The sequence below is a fragment of the Bacillus rossius genome, chromosome 13 (genome assembly GCF_032445375.1).
Source record: "Bacillus rossius redtenbacheri isolate Brsri chromosome 13, Brsri_v3, whole genome shotgun sequence".
Classification (NCBI taxonomy): Eukaryota; Metazoa; Arthropoda; class Insecta; order Phasmatodea; family Bacillidae; genus Bacillus; species Bacillus rossius.
Genome location: NC_086340.1, coordinates 21,122,290 through 21,140,698, shown reverse-complemented (window position 1 = coordinate 21,140,698; position 18,409 = coordinate 21,122,290). Strand labels below are relative to the sequence as shown.

Below are 18,409 nucleotides of genomic sequence, written 5' to 3'. Positions count from 1 at the left end.
AACTTTGCAAAAGGTAGGGAAAATAAGTAAAATATAACAAGAACGTTTGATAGGGGGAATAAAAAATTCCATGAATAGAATGACTCCGAATCAACCAGTCAGTTCTGAAGTAGTGAAAAAAACAGTCAAACACAAAAAATTACTTACACAGAAACTGCTGCTTCTTCTGATGCTATTCGATTCTTAAGTTCTTCCAGTTCTTTTGGTATGGTCCACCTGGATTCTTTCGTGTTCACATTGTGGTAATACTTCTTGCCGTTATCAGAGCGGTATTCCTTCCAAGGACATTGTGACAGGAGTAGCTACGAAATGAACCCCAGCGTATTATTTATGTGCATAAAATACACACATTTTAAAAATCTTCACCACCAGGACCTTCAACTAAACTATCACATTCACACAGCATATGACTGCAATGGGACGGCTGCACAACTATAGACTAGTAAGTTTCCACTATTGCTACATTTCTTAAACACTACCTAACCAACATTGCCAATCTGGAAAGTTTAATTAATTTTAATAAAATTCAGATATACATAATTAACAGCACACAAATTTATGGTTAAAATACATAACAGTTTTTAAGTCACTAAGATACTATAGTAGAACCCTGTTATAATGTTTTTCAAGGGAGCACAAGAAAAAAACATTATAAGCAGGAAATCTCAATTTAGCACTTAACAATGTTTGAGCTTTGTACCAATGGACTCACCAAGCTATGTAAACAACTTTAATGTTAAAACTAAAGATATTATACTTGATACACGAATTTTCTGAGACAAGCCAACAATTTTTCAACTTCGTCTTGTTCCCTGGTTAAATTTTGTTTGTCTTTAAAGATACACTGCTACATTTTTTGTAAAATTGTCTCACAATTCATGATGACAACATTAAGAGTGAGAACGTCTACTCCTTCGCCACCTGAAAATGTTTAATATTGGGATTCCTACGTATAAATGAAAAAAAAAATTATTTGTAAGCAATAGAAAACACTTTTAGTTATGCCCTCGCTCAATGGTTGGCAACTTAAATATCGTAGGACTAGGTACGTGCATCTGAATACCCACTGGAATGGCAAGGAAGAGAAGAGTTGACTAAGGGTGCCAACTGACACGTAACTACGAACATTGTGTACCTTCAGTATATTGCATAAAATTGTATTTTAACAAACTTCATGTATTGTATGGCAGTGATTGTAAACATAAACATACACAAAGGAAACTTTTTATCGTAAGTGTTGGAATAATTTGGTTTTAAAACATTTTTCCCCATTTATTGAATGTTAGAAAGCAAACATTATAAGCAGGAAATTACACTATTTATGAACGTTATATGCAGGAAATAAATACATTGTCCATATGGGGGAAATACAGTAGAACCTCGATGATACGTTCCCGTTTCATACATTTTCCCGTGTCATACGCCGATTAATTTTGGTCCCGCCGAAAGTACTATATTTACAATGGTTTACTTTCCCGGAACATACACTAATAAAATCATTAATTTCCCGTTTCGTACGTTTTTACGAAGCGGAAAAGTCCTAAAATTCACAATTTTTTTTTGTTATATTCCTCTTGGTAAACTACGTTTCAACAATGCTTTTATTTTGAAAAATGTTCATTGTTTACCTTTGTAAACATAAGAAAATAACTTTATCGCACCATAGATATGGACAGTATCAGGAAGACTGTGCACTTCGGTAGTAGCATCTATGGCCAGCACCAAGCGAGACTAGTGGTGCAAACTAGCAATGATTATGAAAATGGTGCATGTGCTTTACCAAGGCACGGATCTCATATTTTGTGCATTCATTAATCTTTGAACTGAATATACCCATTTGTTATTGTTTTCTTATGTTCGGATTGTTTTGTATTTTACGTTTCTCAAGTTAAAATTTTATTGAAAATTGTTCTGTTGCATAAAGTTGTTTGTAAAATGAAACAAACAAGCAAAAATTTCTGATTTTCTTTTTACAATAGCCTAATTTTTTTAATTTCTAATTTAGGCTTAGTGACCTCCCCCCCCCCCCCCCCACCCCTTTAATAAAGGACTTCATTACATTTTGTAAGGCTCTTTTTCTCATGTCAGCTTTACTTGATTATGGACTGTATTTTACATTTCTGGTGGTTTTATTATATGTATATATAATGATGAATTCATATACAGTAGAGCACCCCTCAACCGGAATCATCGGGGGAAGGTCTATTCCGGTTATGGGAAAATTCTGGTTAAGTGGAGTTGTGGTAGGGCCGGCCTCCCGGCTGGTTGAATGACCTTCATTCAAGCAAGCTGGCAGGCACGTGTTTCTTATCACTGTGGGTGGGTGCGTGCGTGAGGAAAGAGGAAGAAACAGAGGGGTCAGGGCAGGTATTAGGACTACAGCTGCGGTGTTGTGTTACTTCTGTGTTGACGTGCAAGCGATTCACACTTCCGGGAGAGTGTATAGTCACTGCCACGCACAGTTTACATTTCACATACACAAGAATAACTCTTCATGCATCTCGTCGACGCAATGCGCGGGAAAGACTGGCTATAATTAGTTCTCTGACAGACGTGTAATTAGCTCTCTGACAGACGTGTGCGCGCGTGCCTAGAAGGCATGTACAGTCAGGCACAAGCAGAAACGCCTCGTTCCAGTGCGGATATATATTTTATTTTTTTTATATTAGTTCCGGATATCGGGAGTTCCGTTTGTGGGAATTACGGTTGAGGGGTGCTCTACTGTATTTCATTAATATAATGCAATTATTTACACATTATGTATTTTAGTTTAATCTGACATTGTGCTGGTATGCTAGATTGCAAAAAAAAATTATTAATGCCATTCCCTTTTCATACACTTTCCCGCATCATACACCATTTTTGTACCCTCTGTTGAAAAGTGATGACATGGGTTCTACTGTATTGGGACTTTAAAAATATGACATTATAAGCAGGAAAACATTATATGCAGGAACATTATAACAGGGTTCTACTGTATATAGTATGAAAAAATAAGTTATTTTGTTACTAAAACAGTCAAATTTTCTGTGTTTTCCAGGTTTTGAAGACAATTCAATTCTCTGAGTTTTCGCTGTTTACCGTGTTTTTCCTGTTTGCGGGAGTGTGTGAGGGCAAATGATGACGCTATCACTCACATCTTAAGTAAATAAACCTGTTTCCTACGGGAGTTTGGTATGTTTTAGTTCTGTTATGTTCAACATTAAGTTTTATATTTGTTTATTCAGGAAGCAATGAATTGCAATAATATAAAATTTCAAACACAACAGACCCATGAAGTCTCTATGAAAAATATGAGAGGCATACGTAGCATGTCTGTTTTGTTGACAAAACCTGTGATGAAATCTACATCTTTATGCACTATATACTTTCCTATTGAACTGAAGTTATATGATAGATACTAGTAAAGATCTGTGAAATAGTTTTATTAAACTACTATGAAGGAAATTTCTGTAATGAAAACAATGTGGGGGCGAAAATGCATTCCAATCCATGGTGTGCAGGAAAACCACAAACAGAATTCCCTCAATTCTTCATGTCTTTTATAATGTTTGCTGAACCAAATATGTGATATTTATTTACAAAATGTCGAAAAAAAATTTTTTTGCGCTACTTCCTAAATTTGTCAGTCACTTATGGATTCTTCAATGTGGTGACGACAATGAAAAAAGGCTTATACATTATGCACAAAACATTGTTTCATACATCACACACCAAGGCACCATCACAGGCAGAATTCAGTCTTACATATATGTAATAACTGAATCCAAGTACAATATGTGTTGTACAGTTAATGGGTTAGTGATACAGACTGAGCTTTTGTATAACTATTTTATTTAAATCCCTTCATCTAAGATTTATTTCCCAGGCTATTCCCAGAAATTCCAAAATTCCGTGACTATTCCTGGTTTCTCCTAATGATGAACACCTGGCGATTCCTTATCACTGCCTCAGGGGACGCTTAGTAAGACGCACAGGAATACTTCTGCATTTCACAATTGATCTCCATCTGATGTGATCTTCCGCAGGTCTCGCAGCACAAATGGCTTTGTTCCGGCATTCACCCGACAGCTCCCAAGCCAATCACAATCACAGCAGCTGTCTCACCTCTGCTGGGGTCTTCAGCTCATCGGGTTTCTCCCACAAGCTCTGCTTGGTCACGCTGTTGTAGTAGTACGTGCGGCCATCAGGAGCCTTGTGCTCCGTCCAATCGCATTTCTTCACTTCGGGCTCTGCCGACGGCTCCCTGAAAACATTTCAACACACAAAATAACATGGGCTTAATTTAGCATTTCACACAGTACTGTTACGGACAGAGATACTTTCGTCAACCACACCTTTCATGGATTACCATGGATGTTGTGAATTATGTGGTTTGTTTATTTTATTTTGCTTAGTATCGCGTTTGAAAAAGTCATTAGAATGGTATCAGATCTAGACAAATAAAAAGTTTGTAAAACAAAATGAATAGGTAATACAAAATTAATGTAGCTCTCCTAACCTAATCAATAGTTTTAACCTTTTTACAACACATTTTATTAATTTAGCTGATAAACTTTTTTTTTTTAAAGAATCAGCAAAACGTGTAAAAATCCATCCTTAATATATATATATATCTTACGAAACTTACTTGCAACATAGAACCGCTCAAAACAGCATCATCTCAAAATACATGCAAACGTCTTATTCCAAGTATTACACATGGCGAAAATCATATCCCTCCATGAACATATACTCATATACTACAAAGTATTATGTCTCAGCTAATGAAATAATCATTTATGATTTAATTGCTTTAAAGAATAATTATAAAAAAAATTCCATAAATAAAATTTAAAAAATTCTAATTGTGGTGTTTTTGAAAACTTCCTCCACTTTCCTGAAAATAGTGTTTAAAAATTCAAAATAGTTTGAGAAATTCCAGTTTATAGGTAACAATAGGTAACCTGTGTAGCAAATCGGCCATGGCCATTATACTTAGCGTAGCTGATACTCGTTTCCATGAGAGATTGGCCTTATTGTTATTGCTGCCGCCCTGCTGTTTACTTGGCTTCAAATATGATCCTGTGGTTCTCCAGAGATCCTCAGGAATACATCGTGGGCAAGACTGTTTTCTGAGACAGAGATGTTTAACGTCAGTACGTTACGGCCAGGGTGTAAGACAGTTTTCCACCCTAATTGTGCCTAATTAAGGGCACCATCTGCCTGGGCACACACATGAAATGCAGAGCTTCAGGAAAAACCATGCAATCTCAAAACTACTCAAGGTATCCAAGTGGGGTCTGTTTATGAAAAGTATTCAAGAATTCGCTGAGGGCCAAAAAGTACTTTTGACTTTGAATTAAATTTTTAAACTGTATTTATAGAAGAGTGAAAATTCCTAATAAGTAAGCATGTTTTTTGAGTAATTTTTAGGTGTAAAACAACCGGTACAGATTATTGAAAGCACTTAAGAGGCTTGCATTACACCTTTATCTTCATTTCTCGGCCATATAATGTTACGGTCACCGCTCAAATTTCACAGTTATCCTGTGAAGACGAGACGAATGCGCGCCAGTTCAGAGACTTGCGCTTAGAGGCTATACCGCGCTGGAAGCACCAGCGAGCGTCTCGCCTCACTAACACACATAAACCCTGACCAGACGGCACCCTTAAAGTGGAAAACTGATTAGGGTTGAAAACAATCTTGGCCCTGGCCATAACGTACTGACATTAAACAACCCTCTCTTTCTTTAAGAAAACTACCTCACCTATGCTGTATTCTTAAGGATCTCTGGAGAACCACCACAGGATCAAGTTGCTGCTAGTAACAAGTAAACAGTAGGGTGGTGACAGGACCAGGGCTATCTCTAGAGGAAAACAGTCTCGGCTATGCTATTGAAGCACAGCATGGCGACGGCTGCATCACTGGCTAGTAATATAAAGTAAACAGTATGACGATGGCCAAACCACAGCACAGGCTATCTTATGTAACATACAAACTGTAATTTTTCAGAAACCATTCAGAATTTTGAAACACTGTTTTAAGGGGTAGTAGAGGAACATCTGCAGTATTAAAAAACAAATAACAATTGGAATTTTATAAATTTTTTTTTACAGAAAAGCTCCAACCCTTAAAATTTATCAAAAAATTTATTTTTAGATTTTTATTGGTTTTTTTTTTTTTTTTACTGATGTGCCCTCTCCTACATAATTACTAATTTAATTAAAAACCTATATAAAATAGTAATGAAAATATTTATATTTTGAATATTTCCATACTAGGGTAACTGCATCAGGTCACAATATGCCATGTTACAACCAAACAGGTTAACACTGTCTTTTACAAAATTAGGCTTTTTAAACTATGTTCTACAACACTTTTTTCTGTGCTCATCAATTATATTTAACCACTAATTATTAACAACATTATCACTTTATCAGCTCTACAAACCACTTTTCAAGTCCATATTTAACTAAGTTGGAAGAAACAGATATGAAATAACTTTAAATTCCCCATTGTTGCAACTAACCTCAAATACACATTATCAGATTTGTTTTTTTTTTTTACATTCTAGATTTTTGCTTGTCTATGGCAGTAATTATTTTTCAAATAACAATTACCAAAGCTATAGAAGCAACTGAAATACATTTTGTTACAAATGAAGTGAATAAATTTGATGATTATAAAGACATTCACCTAGATACAGCCATGGAGACTCCAGTTACCATAATCTCATAATGGCTTCCTTTACACAAAATTTTCATGATTCTCTTTGCTGCTCTCTAGTAGATTTTATTTGAACTAGAGTATACCATACAGAAAGTGAACTCAGGGCAATAGGCTAATTGTATGGTAATATCAATTAAAATAATTTACTGTTTCTTTTTTAATGTGGTTTACAGTATTAAGAATTATTTATTTCAAGACAAATTTGTATAGGACTTATTTAGAATTTTTTTTATTGTGTTCTATGCTTAATTCAAATTTTAGTTACCATTTTTACAAAATATAGCTACTTTAATTAATGTTACAACAATCTCACTTGCAAATGGTCTTTCATAGTTAATTCTTTCTTGAATGACTGAATTAAGCTAATATGTAGGGGCTGGAAAAATTATCATTGTGTTATTATATACTTTTTTGTGCTAATATTCACTTTAACTTTTTTTTAAAAAGTTTTTGACATGAAAAATATTGTTCATTTGTGGAATCTTTATAAAACGCCACAAAACTATTACACCTTTAAAAATGAGTATTCAAAATTGTGTTACAAAATGTAGGGTTAGACTGAGACATAGAACTGTTTTGTAGACTTTACATGACCTGAATCACTACTCCATTAAACAATCCAATGCCTAACCACATACTTTAACATTGCAGATTTGATTTTCCACCACGTAAGTCAGCACATAAACACAACACCTCCACCATCTTTGCCACAGGCTGCACTGTTCTGCATTCTTGCTTTAGCACGAGTGTGAAGTAAACCACAGCAGCACTGAAGGTGCATGGCATTCCCCTTAATGTTTTAACAATTAATCACTTTCCTGCTCATCATTCCATGCACAATGCACTCAGATATTGCTGTCACTCTGCGATGGAGCCAGTTACATGCATCTGAGATAACTTCAAAATGCAAGTCCAACTCAAATTATTATTAATTATACTTCTAACTTACTGTTTGCTAGCATAATACACTAAAAATTTTAACTTTTGAGGCATGAACAAAATGTATTGTTTGTAAATTCTTTCCATGAATATTTAATTTTAAAAAATTTCAAATGTTAGTACATATTAAGTAAGTTCTAGGAAGATTGCATGAAAAAGATAATTTCACAATAATAGATACTAATTTATAAAATCATAATTTTTTTTTATTTTTAAAGTACAGTAGAACCTTGATTAGCATGGATAATTGAATTCAAATGTATTTAGGTTGTACAACAAAATTTAGTAAGAAATTTATACAAAACCAATGTACAAATAATACTAACACTAGTTATTAATTTTTAAAAATATTTATGAATAAAATTATTTGTAAAGACTAAAGACAAAGATTCAACAAAAAATATGAATTATATTTACAATTTGATATGCATAGGTACGTGCAATTTAGTTAATAACTTGCCTTGAATCAACAAACAAATTTGGAAATATGTACATACTTACGTATGTACTAGTTACATTTAAGTAAAGTAGTTAATACAAATTTTTGCTTTTTATTTTTGGAAACAACCTTTCTTATTTCTGTTTTCAAGTTATAATATGGTGTTAATCAAAATCTTCCAGATTAACCCGAACTGGTATTTCTTCTCACTGGCAGTTCTAGTCCATTTCTTTGTCCGTTCGTTTCTACTTTTAATACGTAATTTTAGTTTTCCTCCTTTCTTGTCACTTCCCTTATGAATTAAAACTTTGCGGGCATGGTTCCCCCTCCCAAAAAAAAAAAAAAAAGATTAATGTTTAATTGAGAACTTGGTTAACTGAATGCCGGGTTAATTGGGTCACAGATAATCGAGGTACTAATATAGCTCAGGACAGCATCCAAAGGGACTCAATATGCCTCTTGGAAGAGATGCAGATGTGCATTCTTTGGGTTTCAGCATGACACTGGCAACTTACTTTGGCTGTGGCTGTCCACTAGGCGACGACACATCACTGCCGGCACTGCTGACCGGAGTCAACTGTGGTGCAGCGGAGATAACTGTGCTGTCACCTGTCCAACATCACACCATTATCCTTTACTGTCATAACAGGAGACTAGAACAGACATCACTTTTCCTTCCGGTAAAGAACTATCAGGCCGGGCACACGCAGAATGAGACATGACATGACACAACGCGACATTTTGTCTGACAAGAGTTGACTTCCATGTAATTTGCCTACACAAGCAAGTGAAAACCAGAATCACAAACGCGGCACGACTCCAATAAACTGTCACAATCAGACACGAGGCGACATCATTAAACGACTGTCTGATGGCTGCAGTGTTCTGCATCAGGCGCAAGTATAAAAAATTTCGCAACAAAGGCATGCCGTAATGTGTTTGTAGCTGAGTAGTTAAAGAATGTTTTTGACTGTTACTTAAATTGAGAAAATATTCACTTGCATAGTATTTTCATTGATTTCTTTCTCAGTATGCAGCTGGATTCAGATAGATTAGTATGTTCAGTAGGTACAAGAAAAACCTATTTCATATATTTCATCTTTAAAGGAGTATCACGACAGCAAAATGATTCCAAGAATGTGGGAAAGAATAACTTAACACAAATATGATATTAAGTTGTCACAACATATTGTGTATCACACAGTGTGGCAATTGCGTTGCATCTTATCCAATTCTGTGTGCTCCCAGCCTTAGTATGTTTATGCACAGTTTCAGCTATAAAAAGACAATGATTATTTTTCAATAACAGAATGTATCATAAATCAGCGTGACAACAAATACCCCGTTCAACAATTTCCGGATCCTTTCAGGAACTTTCGATAAAATTTTCTTGTAACTTTCAGAAGGAATGTGCCGTATTTCATGTTAGAAAGCTTAAAATGTTCAAAGATAATTTCCTCGCGAGTTAAGTGATCAGTCTCCAACTACTTATATTACGTGGGTTGAGTAATATAACTAGGTAAATATGAAATTGGTGAAATATGGTAACATGGTTTTTGTACCCTCTTGAGCAATTAAAAATTAAGGAGTTTTTAAGAACCCCTTTATTACCTTCACCATAATCAAGAGGCAGAAAACTATTTGTAATACCACAAAAGTACCCCAAGAAAATTTTAATTGTTAGTATTAAAATGTTACTGTTAAATTTTTAATGAACAAAAAATAACTTTGATTATTTCAATTCTTATAGGGAAACCACACATTTTCCACAATTATAGCAGTTTTTAAGGATTATTAGTGAAATTTAAGGACTTCTAAGGGCCCTTATTAAATTAAAAATAAATTAAGGACTTTTTAAAGATATTAAGGAGGCGTACAAACCCTAGGTAAATTGCACATAAAAGTTTCAAAAGAAATAGTTTCATTAGGGCTATTTTAAAAAAATGTGAAAAATTGTTTAAGTGTCTTTGTTAGAAAGGAGTTTTTATATGAAACAAAATAAAAATGTTATTTTTTTATAGAGGTGAGCAAGCCACGTGTTAAGATACAGCTACAATAGGGACATAGCAAACAGTTTGTTTGAAGGGTTAAATAAGAGGAGTTCATTACAAGTACCAACACATATAGAGGTTTTACAGTAAATTGTTATTATTTTGTAGCATTTAGACCTAGTTTGCCCGAAATGCTAATAACAATTGTAAGACCGGGTTTTGTATAAAATAATTACCGTCTTCAGTAATCACATGAAATAATTTAAGTATAAATTTTTCAAGGAAACTAGATAACAAAAAGTTCAAAATTACATTTTACAAGGAAATCTTTTTCCTACCTCTTGAACTAATGTTTGTAAACTAAGGTCATAGCTACCAATGCCAGACACACCGCATAGCCACAGCTTGAGCTCACGATGGAACAACTAAGAGTGGTTGCTGACATAATAATTCCTCAAATGCTATTGCAGATCTTTAGAAATATGGTTAAATATAAATATTAGTAATGGGCACCATCGAATAAAAACTATCGACTAAATCGATAGTACGAAACCATCGTTATTCATGACTAAATCAAAAATCAGTCGAATGAATTTAGTCAAATTAAATATTAAACATTAAACAATATTATTAATACATTATACTGTACTGCTAAACTTGTTGGTGTATGCTGACTGCTGGCGCCAGTACCATTAATAGTACTCGTTGATTTATAAATAGACCCTTTTGTTGTGTGTGTGTGTTGTCGAGATGATATACACTGACTGTCACTGTTTTTCAAAATATATATATATACATACATATATGTGTCAATGGTACTGTTATGCTCTTGTACTGTGACCCTTAGAAACATGCATAAAATGTTATTTATCATAAAACACACACTCTTGGATACAGGTAGCTAGGTAACATATATCAACACATAGGGATAGAATTCAGGTTTTTTATTATTAAGAATAAAATGGCTATTCATCAGGGACAACTAACATATGTGTAGAGATAAAAATCAATATTAATATAATTAGATAAAAATCACAGAAAAACAATCCTAACGATACTGAACATGACTCGTGGATATGCGCTTATGTAAACTAAACATCAGGAAAATACGTAGCACACATGAATCGTTCACAAAAGTTCGTTAGTGTAAGTTCAGAAAATCAATCAAATGATGTTTTTACGGACGCATTCTTACATAACAGAAAAATGTTTGAAATCATAGCACAATTAATTAGTATGATTACTATTTATGTTTATATTTGGGTTCGTATTTGCCTTGGCTTAACTCAGTCTATATTTATGGTAGAGACACGAAACTTGTACTCCCATTTCACCTCTGGGTATCACAAAATAAAATAATAATTTAAATCTTGGAAATAACAATTCATGACGTAGTTCAGAATAATTGACACCTTTTACGTGAAAACTAATCAGTTTGTAGTCAAATCGGAGTTATTTACGACGAAATTACATACAGCTGGGTATGTCTATGGGCGATACAAAATGCAAGATCTTTACTTACAGATTTTCACTCCTAATAACATATCCGTCAGAATATGCCCTTATAATCTTACATATTATTTATTTATACGTCGTTTAAGCTCATCCTGAGTGTCGGATGGCATAATCTAGCTAGCTATCTTTCAAATCTAAAATAGGCCTCGTGCCTTTGCGTCGGCATCAGACGCCTTCATACAACCAACTTTTATTAATTAAGACGTTCTAGACGCCTCACATCTAAAACACGGCCTCTCATTGGCCGAAACCAAAATCGGTTAACGTAATTTACAATATAAATACCGTAAATAACACTTATTAATACAATTGTAAACACAGAAATGCGGTAAATTTAAAACGAAAATGTCCAACAATGAAAATTTCTTTAAGTAATACCCCGAATAAAATCATTGTTTATTCGTTAAGTTCATTAGTCCTTAGAGGGGTATACTCAATTGACTGTCCATATAAGTCCATTTCAGGTCATAGAGCATAGCTCTCGTAGATATACATAATTAATAAAAATATATTTAAATAACTTTTGCGGGCGAACAATATACAAATTAAATAATAAAATTTCATAATAATAATAACAATCAAAATAATAAGATTTTATAAATAATAGAATCATTAAAATAAATCATTACTTTCTGTGCATTATGAAAATAGTAACAGCACAACATTAAACCCTTATGATATTATACTCGGTAATTTTCGTTATGTTAACACTGAGCCGGTAATTATAGTTTTAAAATTGGTATTAACAACAAAAATAATAATTATATTTGCAGAGTGAACATCAATTGGAACAGTTTTTAATTGTGCACACACATTCAGTCATCAATAACAACACCGTTCAGCTTGCAGTGAATGAAAAATAATTCGACTAAAACTATCGAATAATTATTCGATAGTCCAGTACGAATAATGATTGATTATTCGATAGTAGAAATTAGTTGATGGTGCCCATCACATATAAATATTATAAATAGTGTTGTGTGTGGCTTACATTAAAATTTATTTATATAAAATGGGATTAGGCCTAGCCATCTTATGATTCCCAATATTTTGATACAGCTTGGAATAAAGCTTCCATACTAAATTTTTTGGCTTCACATGGCATAGAACACAGCTTTGGCTACTTGTTGAAGTCAACATTTGTAAACTGGTGTGGTTATTATGACAGTTGTAATCGCCCGAGTGAAATAATATGTTGTTTCCTTGCTGTGCTTACAGACTAGAGCCTGTTAGTAAATATGTGGTTGCAACACAGTATAGAAGGTCTGGGAGATATGATTTATGCATTGAAATGCCAAAAATTGGGATAAGAATTCAAAAATTTTAGTTATAGCAAAAAGATAGAAAAAACCAATATGGTGGGACCTAATCACCCCTTAAGTCACCATGTATATTATTTAACAAGATCTGACAATTATTTTTACACTGCCCAGTAATGTAAACCTTGAACAATTGTTTGATAAACATTTTCAAAAGTATCATTGTATTTTCTCCAGCAAGATTATTCACCTATTTTATTATAGCAGTTTACACAATTTAATGGATAAGACAGTTAAAAACTAGTAAAGACATGTTAGCCTGCTGACTCCATTACATTTTTGTTGTTAATAGTTGATAGCTACAGTTAGCAGAGTTATCAGATGATTCATGGTTAGTCCCCCCCCCCCCTGCCACCCCATAATAATAAACCCTACTGCACAGTAAAGGTTTCACCAAAATACCTCATTAGTTACAGTACTGTAGGCAGTAAACTATAGGGGCATGCTTTCACTCTCCGGCTGGTACTAAAAATACCTGGTTAACCAATTTCAGGATGTTTCAAATATTCTTTTTTAACAAAAGGTCCTTTTATATAAATGTATTAGTCAAAAACAAACATGATTCAGAATAGATCTGCTATTCAAAGGAATGTGCCGATTTTAATGAAACCTTTTCAGAGATAGTTTTCACATGATTTAGGTGGACAGTCCCCAAATATTTATACTTAATGTGCGACTAAGAAAGGCTGCTCAAGGTGTCCTTACAAATCTACAATAAAATTTTCCTGACTTTTTCCTTATAATGTTTTTAAATTATTTACCTATATTGCAATTTTCTGAAAGAAATCAAGAAAATTCAGCCGCCATACCCATACTGTAAAATTATCATCACATGAATTTCCATGACTTTGTCAGGATTTCAACTAAAATGACTGACCTTCCCTGACAAATCCCAACTTTGCTGACTCATCCCAGATTTCCCAGAACGTGAACGCCCTGCTGCTGTGAATGAAAGTTCAGTGACCGAGCGACATTGATGCGACCAGCTGACAACCTGAACACCTACCGGGCTGCCCCGGGGGCGGTCCCGGGTAGCCGAAGCCCGGGGGCGGCATGGAGAACTGGGGCATCATCGGCGGAGGCGGCAGCCTAATTTCCCCGGGCATGAACCCCGACCTCGGCCCCATCATCGGCGGGGGGTAGGCGGGGGGACCCCCCTGCCCCGGAGGCACCGGCGGGAACGGGATGTTGCCGTTGGCTGGCCCCCCAATGCCTTCCTGGAAGAAAAAAACATCATTTCAGTGTAACACGTACGTGCCAGGCACAGGGCTTGCGAGATCTTCAACATCTTCTCTGAACCTCCTGCTATCGTAGCCATGAACAGGCACTGAATCGTCTGCTTACTTCTAAAACCTCGTAAGTCCAGATTTTCCCAGTTTTATATTCTGGATGTGTTTGGTGTATTTTTTCATTTTTTCATAGTGCATATGCTGATAAAACCTCGTAAGTCAACTCTACTTAAGTATCTTTTCTATTCACAAATTATAAAACCTTGAATCTTTGCCAGTCGAAACCGTGCTCCAAAAGCTCAAAAGTTCTCCCGTAAAATTGACTGAAATGGAGTTACGAGATTTTAGAAGTAAGCCAACTATATACTCCACAAACACTTATTACACATTCACGCTAATCTAAACACTTTGGAATCACCTTTGGAAATTATCCAAGACCAAAACTAGTACCTACGCACTCTCTTAACTCAAACACTGCCACACATACAGAGAAGTTTGTTGATAGGAGTAGCTGTAAGGAGGGGATGGGGAAAAATAATTGGGTGATACATTTTTGCCATTCAATCCTACTTGCTCAATTATTCTCAAAAATTTGAAAACTGGTACACACTTGTTTTTGTACTCCAATCAGTTTTTTTTTAAGTATTATATACTTTTTTTTAACTCTTGCTTTTGAATGTAAAAAATAAAAGAAAATCAGTTTACCACACACTTCCCTCAATGTGAATTGCACCTTATAACATATTTGGACTGAACTGAATTTCTATATATTTGTTTTGGCATGGTTAGTTAAATGTAAGGTATACTATTTGAATTTTAAAAATGTAATACAATATTTTAAAAGTAGTTAAGTTACCTTACAAATTGTAGTTTGCTACACACTAATGTGTTCGTCCATGGTGCTAAATATCCTAAATTGTTTTCTCCTGTATTAATATTGGTGTGAGTTATTGTAGTTTTTAAAAGTTTGACGGAGTGTATACTTATGATATTGCACAATTATTTGAATACTTCACTGAATTTATGGTGCATCATTACAAACATTAACATGTGCACTATATAAGGAACTATACTGTCTTCAAAATAAGTGATATGTATATTGGTATTTATTTTCATTTTTGCTGGTATTTAATCTTCTATGGTGTACACTTGTGCACCTATGTAGTTTAACATTGATTTTTTAAGGTCAAAGCTGAGAATACATATAGCCTACCTAAGTAGGTATTTAATTAATTCTTTAGATAAATATAAACCTAGGTTTTTCATATATTTTCCTATGTAATAGATAGAAAGGTTATTAAGTCTGGTTAACCATATCACAACTTTGTTAAAAGCATTACAAAACTATTTATCTTGGTAAAGTGATTTTTTTATGAAGACTTAATTATTAAAATTTCAGTTATTGTGAAGGGCTATCAAATCAAGGAAAATTGAGAGATTCAATGTGCTAAAAACAAATATTTATGAATGGGTATGTTGTTAAAACTGCTATAACCTGACTAAGTCGATAAATAAACCTTTAAGTAGAGAATTGAGTTTTAATTTCGTAGAGAATTGAGTTTTCATTACGTAGATAATTAGGTTATTATTTCTTAATTTTATTTAGATCTTAAAACCTGCAATTGGGGTTACACCCGGAGCCACGGAGCCCTCCCTTACTTACTCTACCTCACCTTCAACTTACTCCCTAATTTATTTCATACTCGTCTCACTTCCAATACCATTCTCTCAAGCCTATTTCTCCCCTGCCCTGTTCTTATAAAAAACTAGTGCCTCCTTATTTCCATCCAAATCAGAACCCTTTTCATCTTTCACTCATGGTCTCTTCTCCTGCTATGCAACTTTTTACACAGATTTTGTCAGTCCCCCCCCCCCCTTTTTTTCCACTTCAACAGACTTATCAGCCTATCTACCACCTTTTCCCCTATAATGATGCCCACCCCAGATGGCCTATGCGGTAAATATGTAGTTGGGCGGTATTTGTGAAAAAAAATGTTAAAAATCCGAAAATACTTTTATTATATTCTCTTTAACTTCTTTACATTAAACCCGGCGGAGATAAGAAATTCCAAATACTTTAGGAAATATCGAATTTTTTAATTTTTACAGATGGGCGATATTTGTTAAAAAAAAATTTAAAATTCTGAAAATACTTTTATTCTATGCTCTTTAACTTCCTCTTTTCATTAAACCCGGCGGAGATAAGAAATTCCAAATACTTTAGAAGATATTGAATTTTTTAATTTCCATCACAATACCTGTACATGCATGCGGCTTAAAACATTGTTTCTTGTTAACGAGTATAAATTTTTTTTTTCGCAACGTAGGTGAACAACTACATCATTTTCTACTAATGGCAAAGCAATTGTACCCACCTCTAACTTAGGTGAGTTTTTAACGTTTCAAATTTTAATGTTTTATTTGTTATTTGAATATTGTTGTGCAAGTAATAAGTAAAAAAAAAAAAAAATTACGTGAGTGCCTAATGTTCATCCTTTGTCCCGGTTTGTTTGGTCAGGTCAGTTACATTATAAATACTTTAAAACTAAACAACCATTAAAATTAATTCACATTATTTTTAATGTCCGCTTAGTTTGAAAGTATTTATAATGTAACTGACCTGACCTAATCGACCGTTTTAATTAATTAGGCATTCACGAACACACAACAAAATAAAAAAATTTGGCGGTCGAATGATTGCACAGGTCTTTTATTGCAAAATAAGAACGGCGATATCTCCTAAAGTATTTGGAATTTCTTATCTCCGCCGGGTTTAATGAAAAGAGGAAGTTAAAGAGCATAGAATAAAAGTATTTTCGGATTTTTAAAAAATTTTGTTTCAAATACCGCCCAACTACATATTTACCGCCTATGCATTCCACACTCTTCCCCTTCCTTTAAATACTCTACATACCCATTGACATTGTTCACTGCCCTGAATTATACTTTTTCTACCTTCCATAATTCCTTCACCTGATAAAAGTTCGATACTGTCGCCACAAACTAAAGCTCCAGTAGCTAACTGACCAATGTGGATTATGCCTTGGCCTTAACCATCCTTCCCTTCAGTATTCTGTCAAGCTGCCCCAGCACTCTCCTTCGACCTAGGTTATTTTGAAGGGATAGGCCAGGTTTATAAACTACGCAAAATTAACAAAAAAGTTACAGTAAAATAACACTTTTAAATCAAATTATTGACAATTATGTTTTCAAGATAAACATTATAAAAAAAAAACCTGGGACAGAAATTTGTTTTCTACTATTAAACAATTATAAGTTGTAGGGTTGATGACTTCTTGCAATTTTGGTGTTCTATAAACGACTTAGATTTTATTGTGTTGGCCATTCGTGCATTGTGTAGTTACCTCACATTCCATGCATTGTTTATAAACCCGGCCTTAAACCAAGGTATTAATCCACTGCCCATATCTCCTGCCCACTAGATTCTAAATAATCCCTGTCCACCTTCTGTCATTTTAATACTCCCATTCCAATTCCTAATTGGTACTGAAGGGCTAACAGTATATTCTCCCTTTTCATTCTTTTTATTTTTCTCTTCCATTTCCCGTTCACCCGCCTGACGGCTCTTCTCTATCTTTCTACGTTCTGTCTACTGTCTGTAACCGGTGTGTACGGATCCCACACTGCTGTAGCAAACTAACGCATGACGCACATTATGCATTATTTTACCAAAATACATCAACACCTTTAAATGTTAACATTTCTGACTCACCATGTCTTACAAAAGCAGTTCTTAAAGATGAACTCTTAACATCAATAAAAAAGCACATGCCTTAAAATAAAATTTAAAAAACAACCCTCTTAAAGGATTCCTTGTGTAATCGCCTTTTGTAAACACTTAATCAAAAACAAAGAATCCCCATGGAATACCTACACAATGAAGTATAGAAATTTTATACCAAACTTTGAATTAGTAGGCTAGCTTCCAAACTTTTAACTGTTATTTTGGCTGCACCAAAGTGAGTGACCTTAAAGAAAATTAACGCGTTCAAAAAATTTCTTAAAAATACAATGATATTAGTACTAAACGAATATCGTGACATAAAATAAATGAATATTATGCTGCGAAAATTGTTACTGCCAGAGAAGAAAATAATGTTTACTTTTGAAAGCCAAATAGCATAACAGATTTTTGTTTCTCGTACCGAAGTAAAAAGTTGAGCTTTATAATGAGAAAATGTGATTTACATTTTTATAACAAATTGAGTTAGATCATAGACGTCCAATCACATGATTTAAAATGT

General features: G+C 34.1%; 1 protein-coding gene across 2 annotated transcripts in view; it reads right to left on the bottom strand.

The window, feature by feature from the left end:
• Window positions 1–18,080, bottom strand: part of LOC134538340 (pre-mRNA-processing factor 40 homolog A) — a 72,689-nt gene extending 54,609 nt beyond the window's left edge. The window contains exons 1-5 of one of the 2 annotated variants that reach the window (XM_063379576.1): window positions 17,878–18,080; window positions 13,922–14,132; window positions 8,606–8,699; window positions 4,108–4,246; window positions 148–302 (exon numbers count right to left, since the gene is read on the bottom strand). In XM_063379576.1, the coding sequence (XP_063235646.1) occupies window positions 148–302; window positions 4,108–4,246; window positions 8,606–8,699; window positions 13,922–14,132; window positions 17,878–17,880 (602 nt within the window). In that variant the 5' untranslated portion in view covers window positions 17,881–18,080. The remainder of the gene's footprint in view (window positions 1–147; window positions 303–4,107; window positions 4,247–8,605; window positions 8,700–13,921; window positions 14,133–17,877) is intronic. The other variant, XM_063379577.1, reaches the window with a different exon arrangement.
• Window positions 18,081–18,409: the final 329 nt, after the last annotated feature.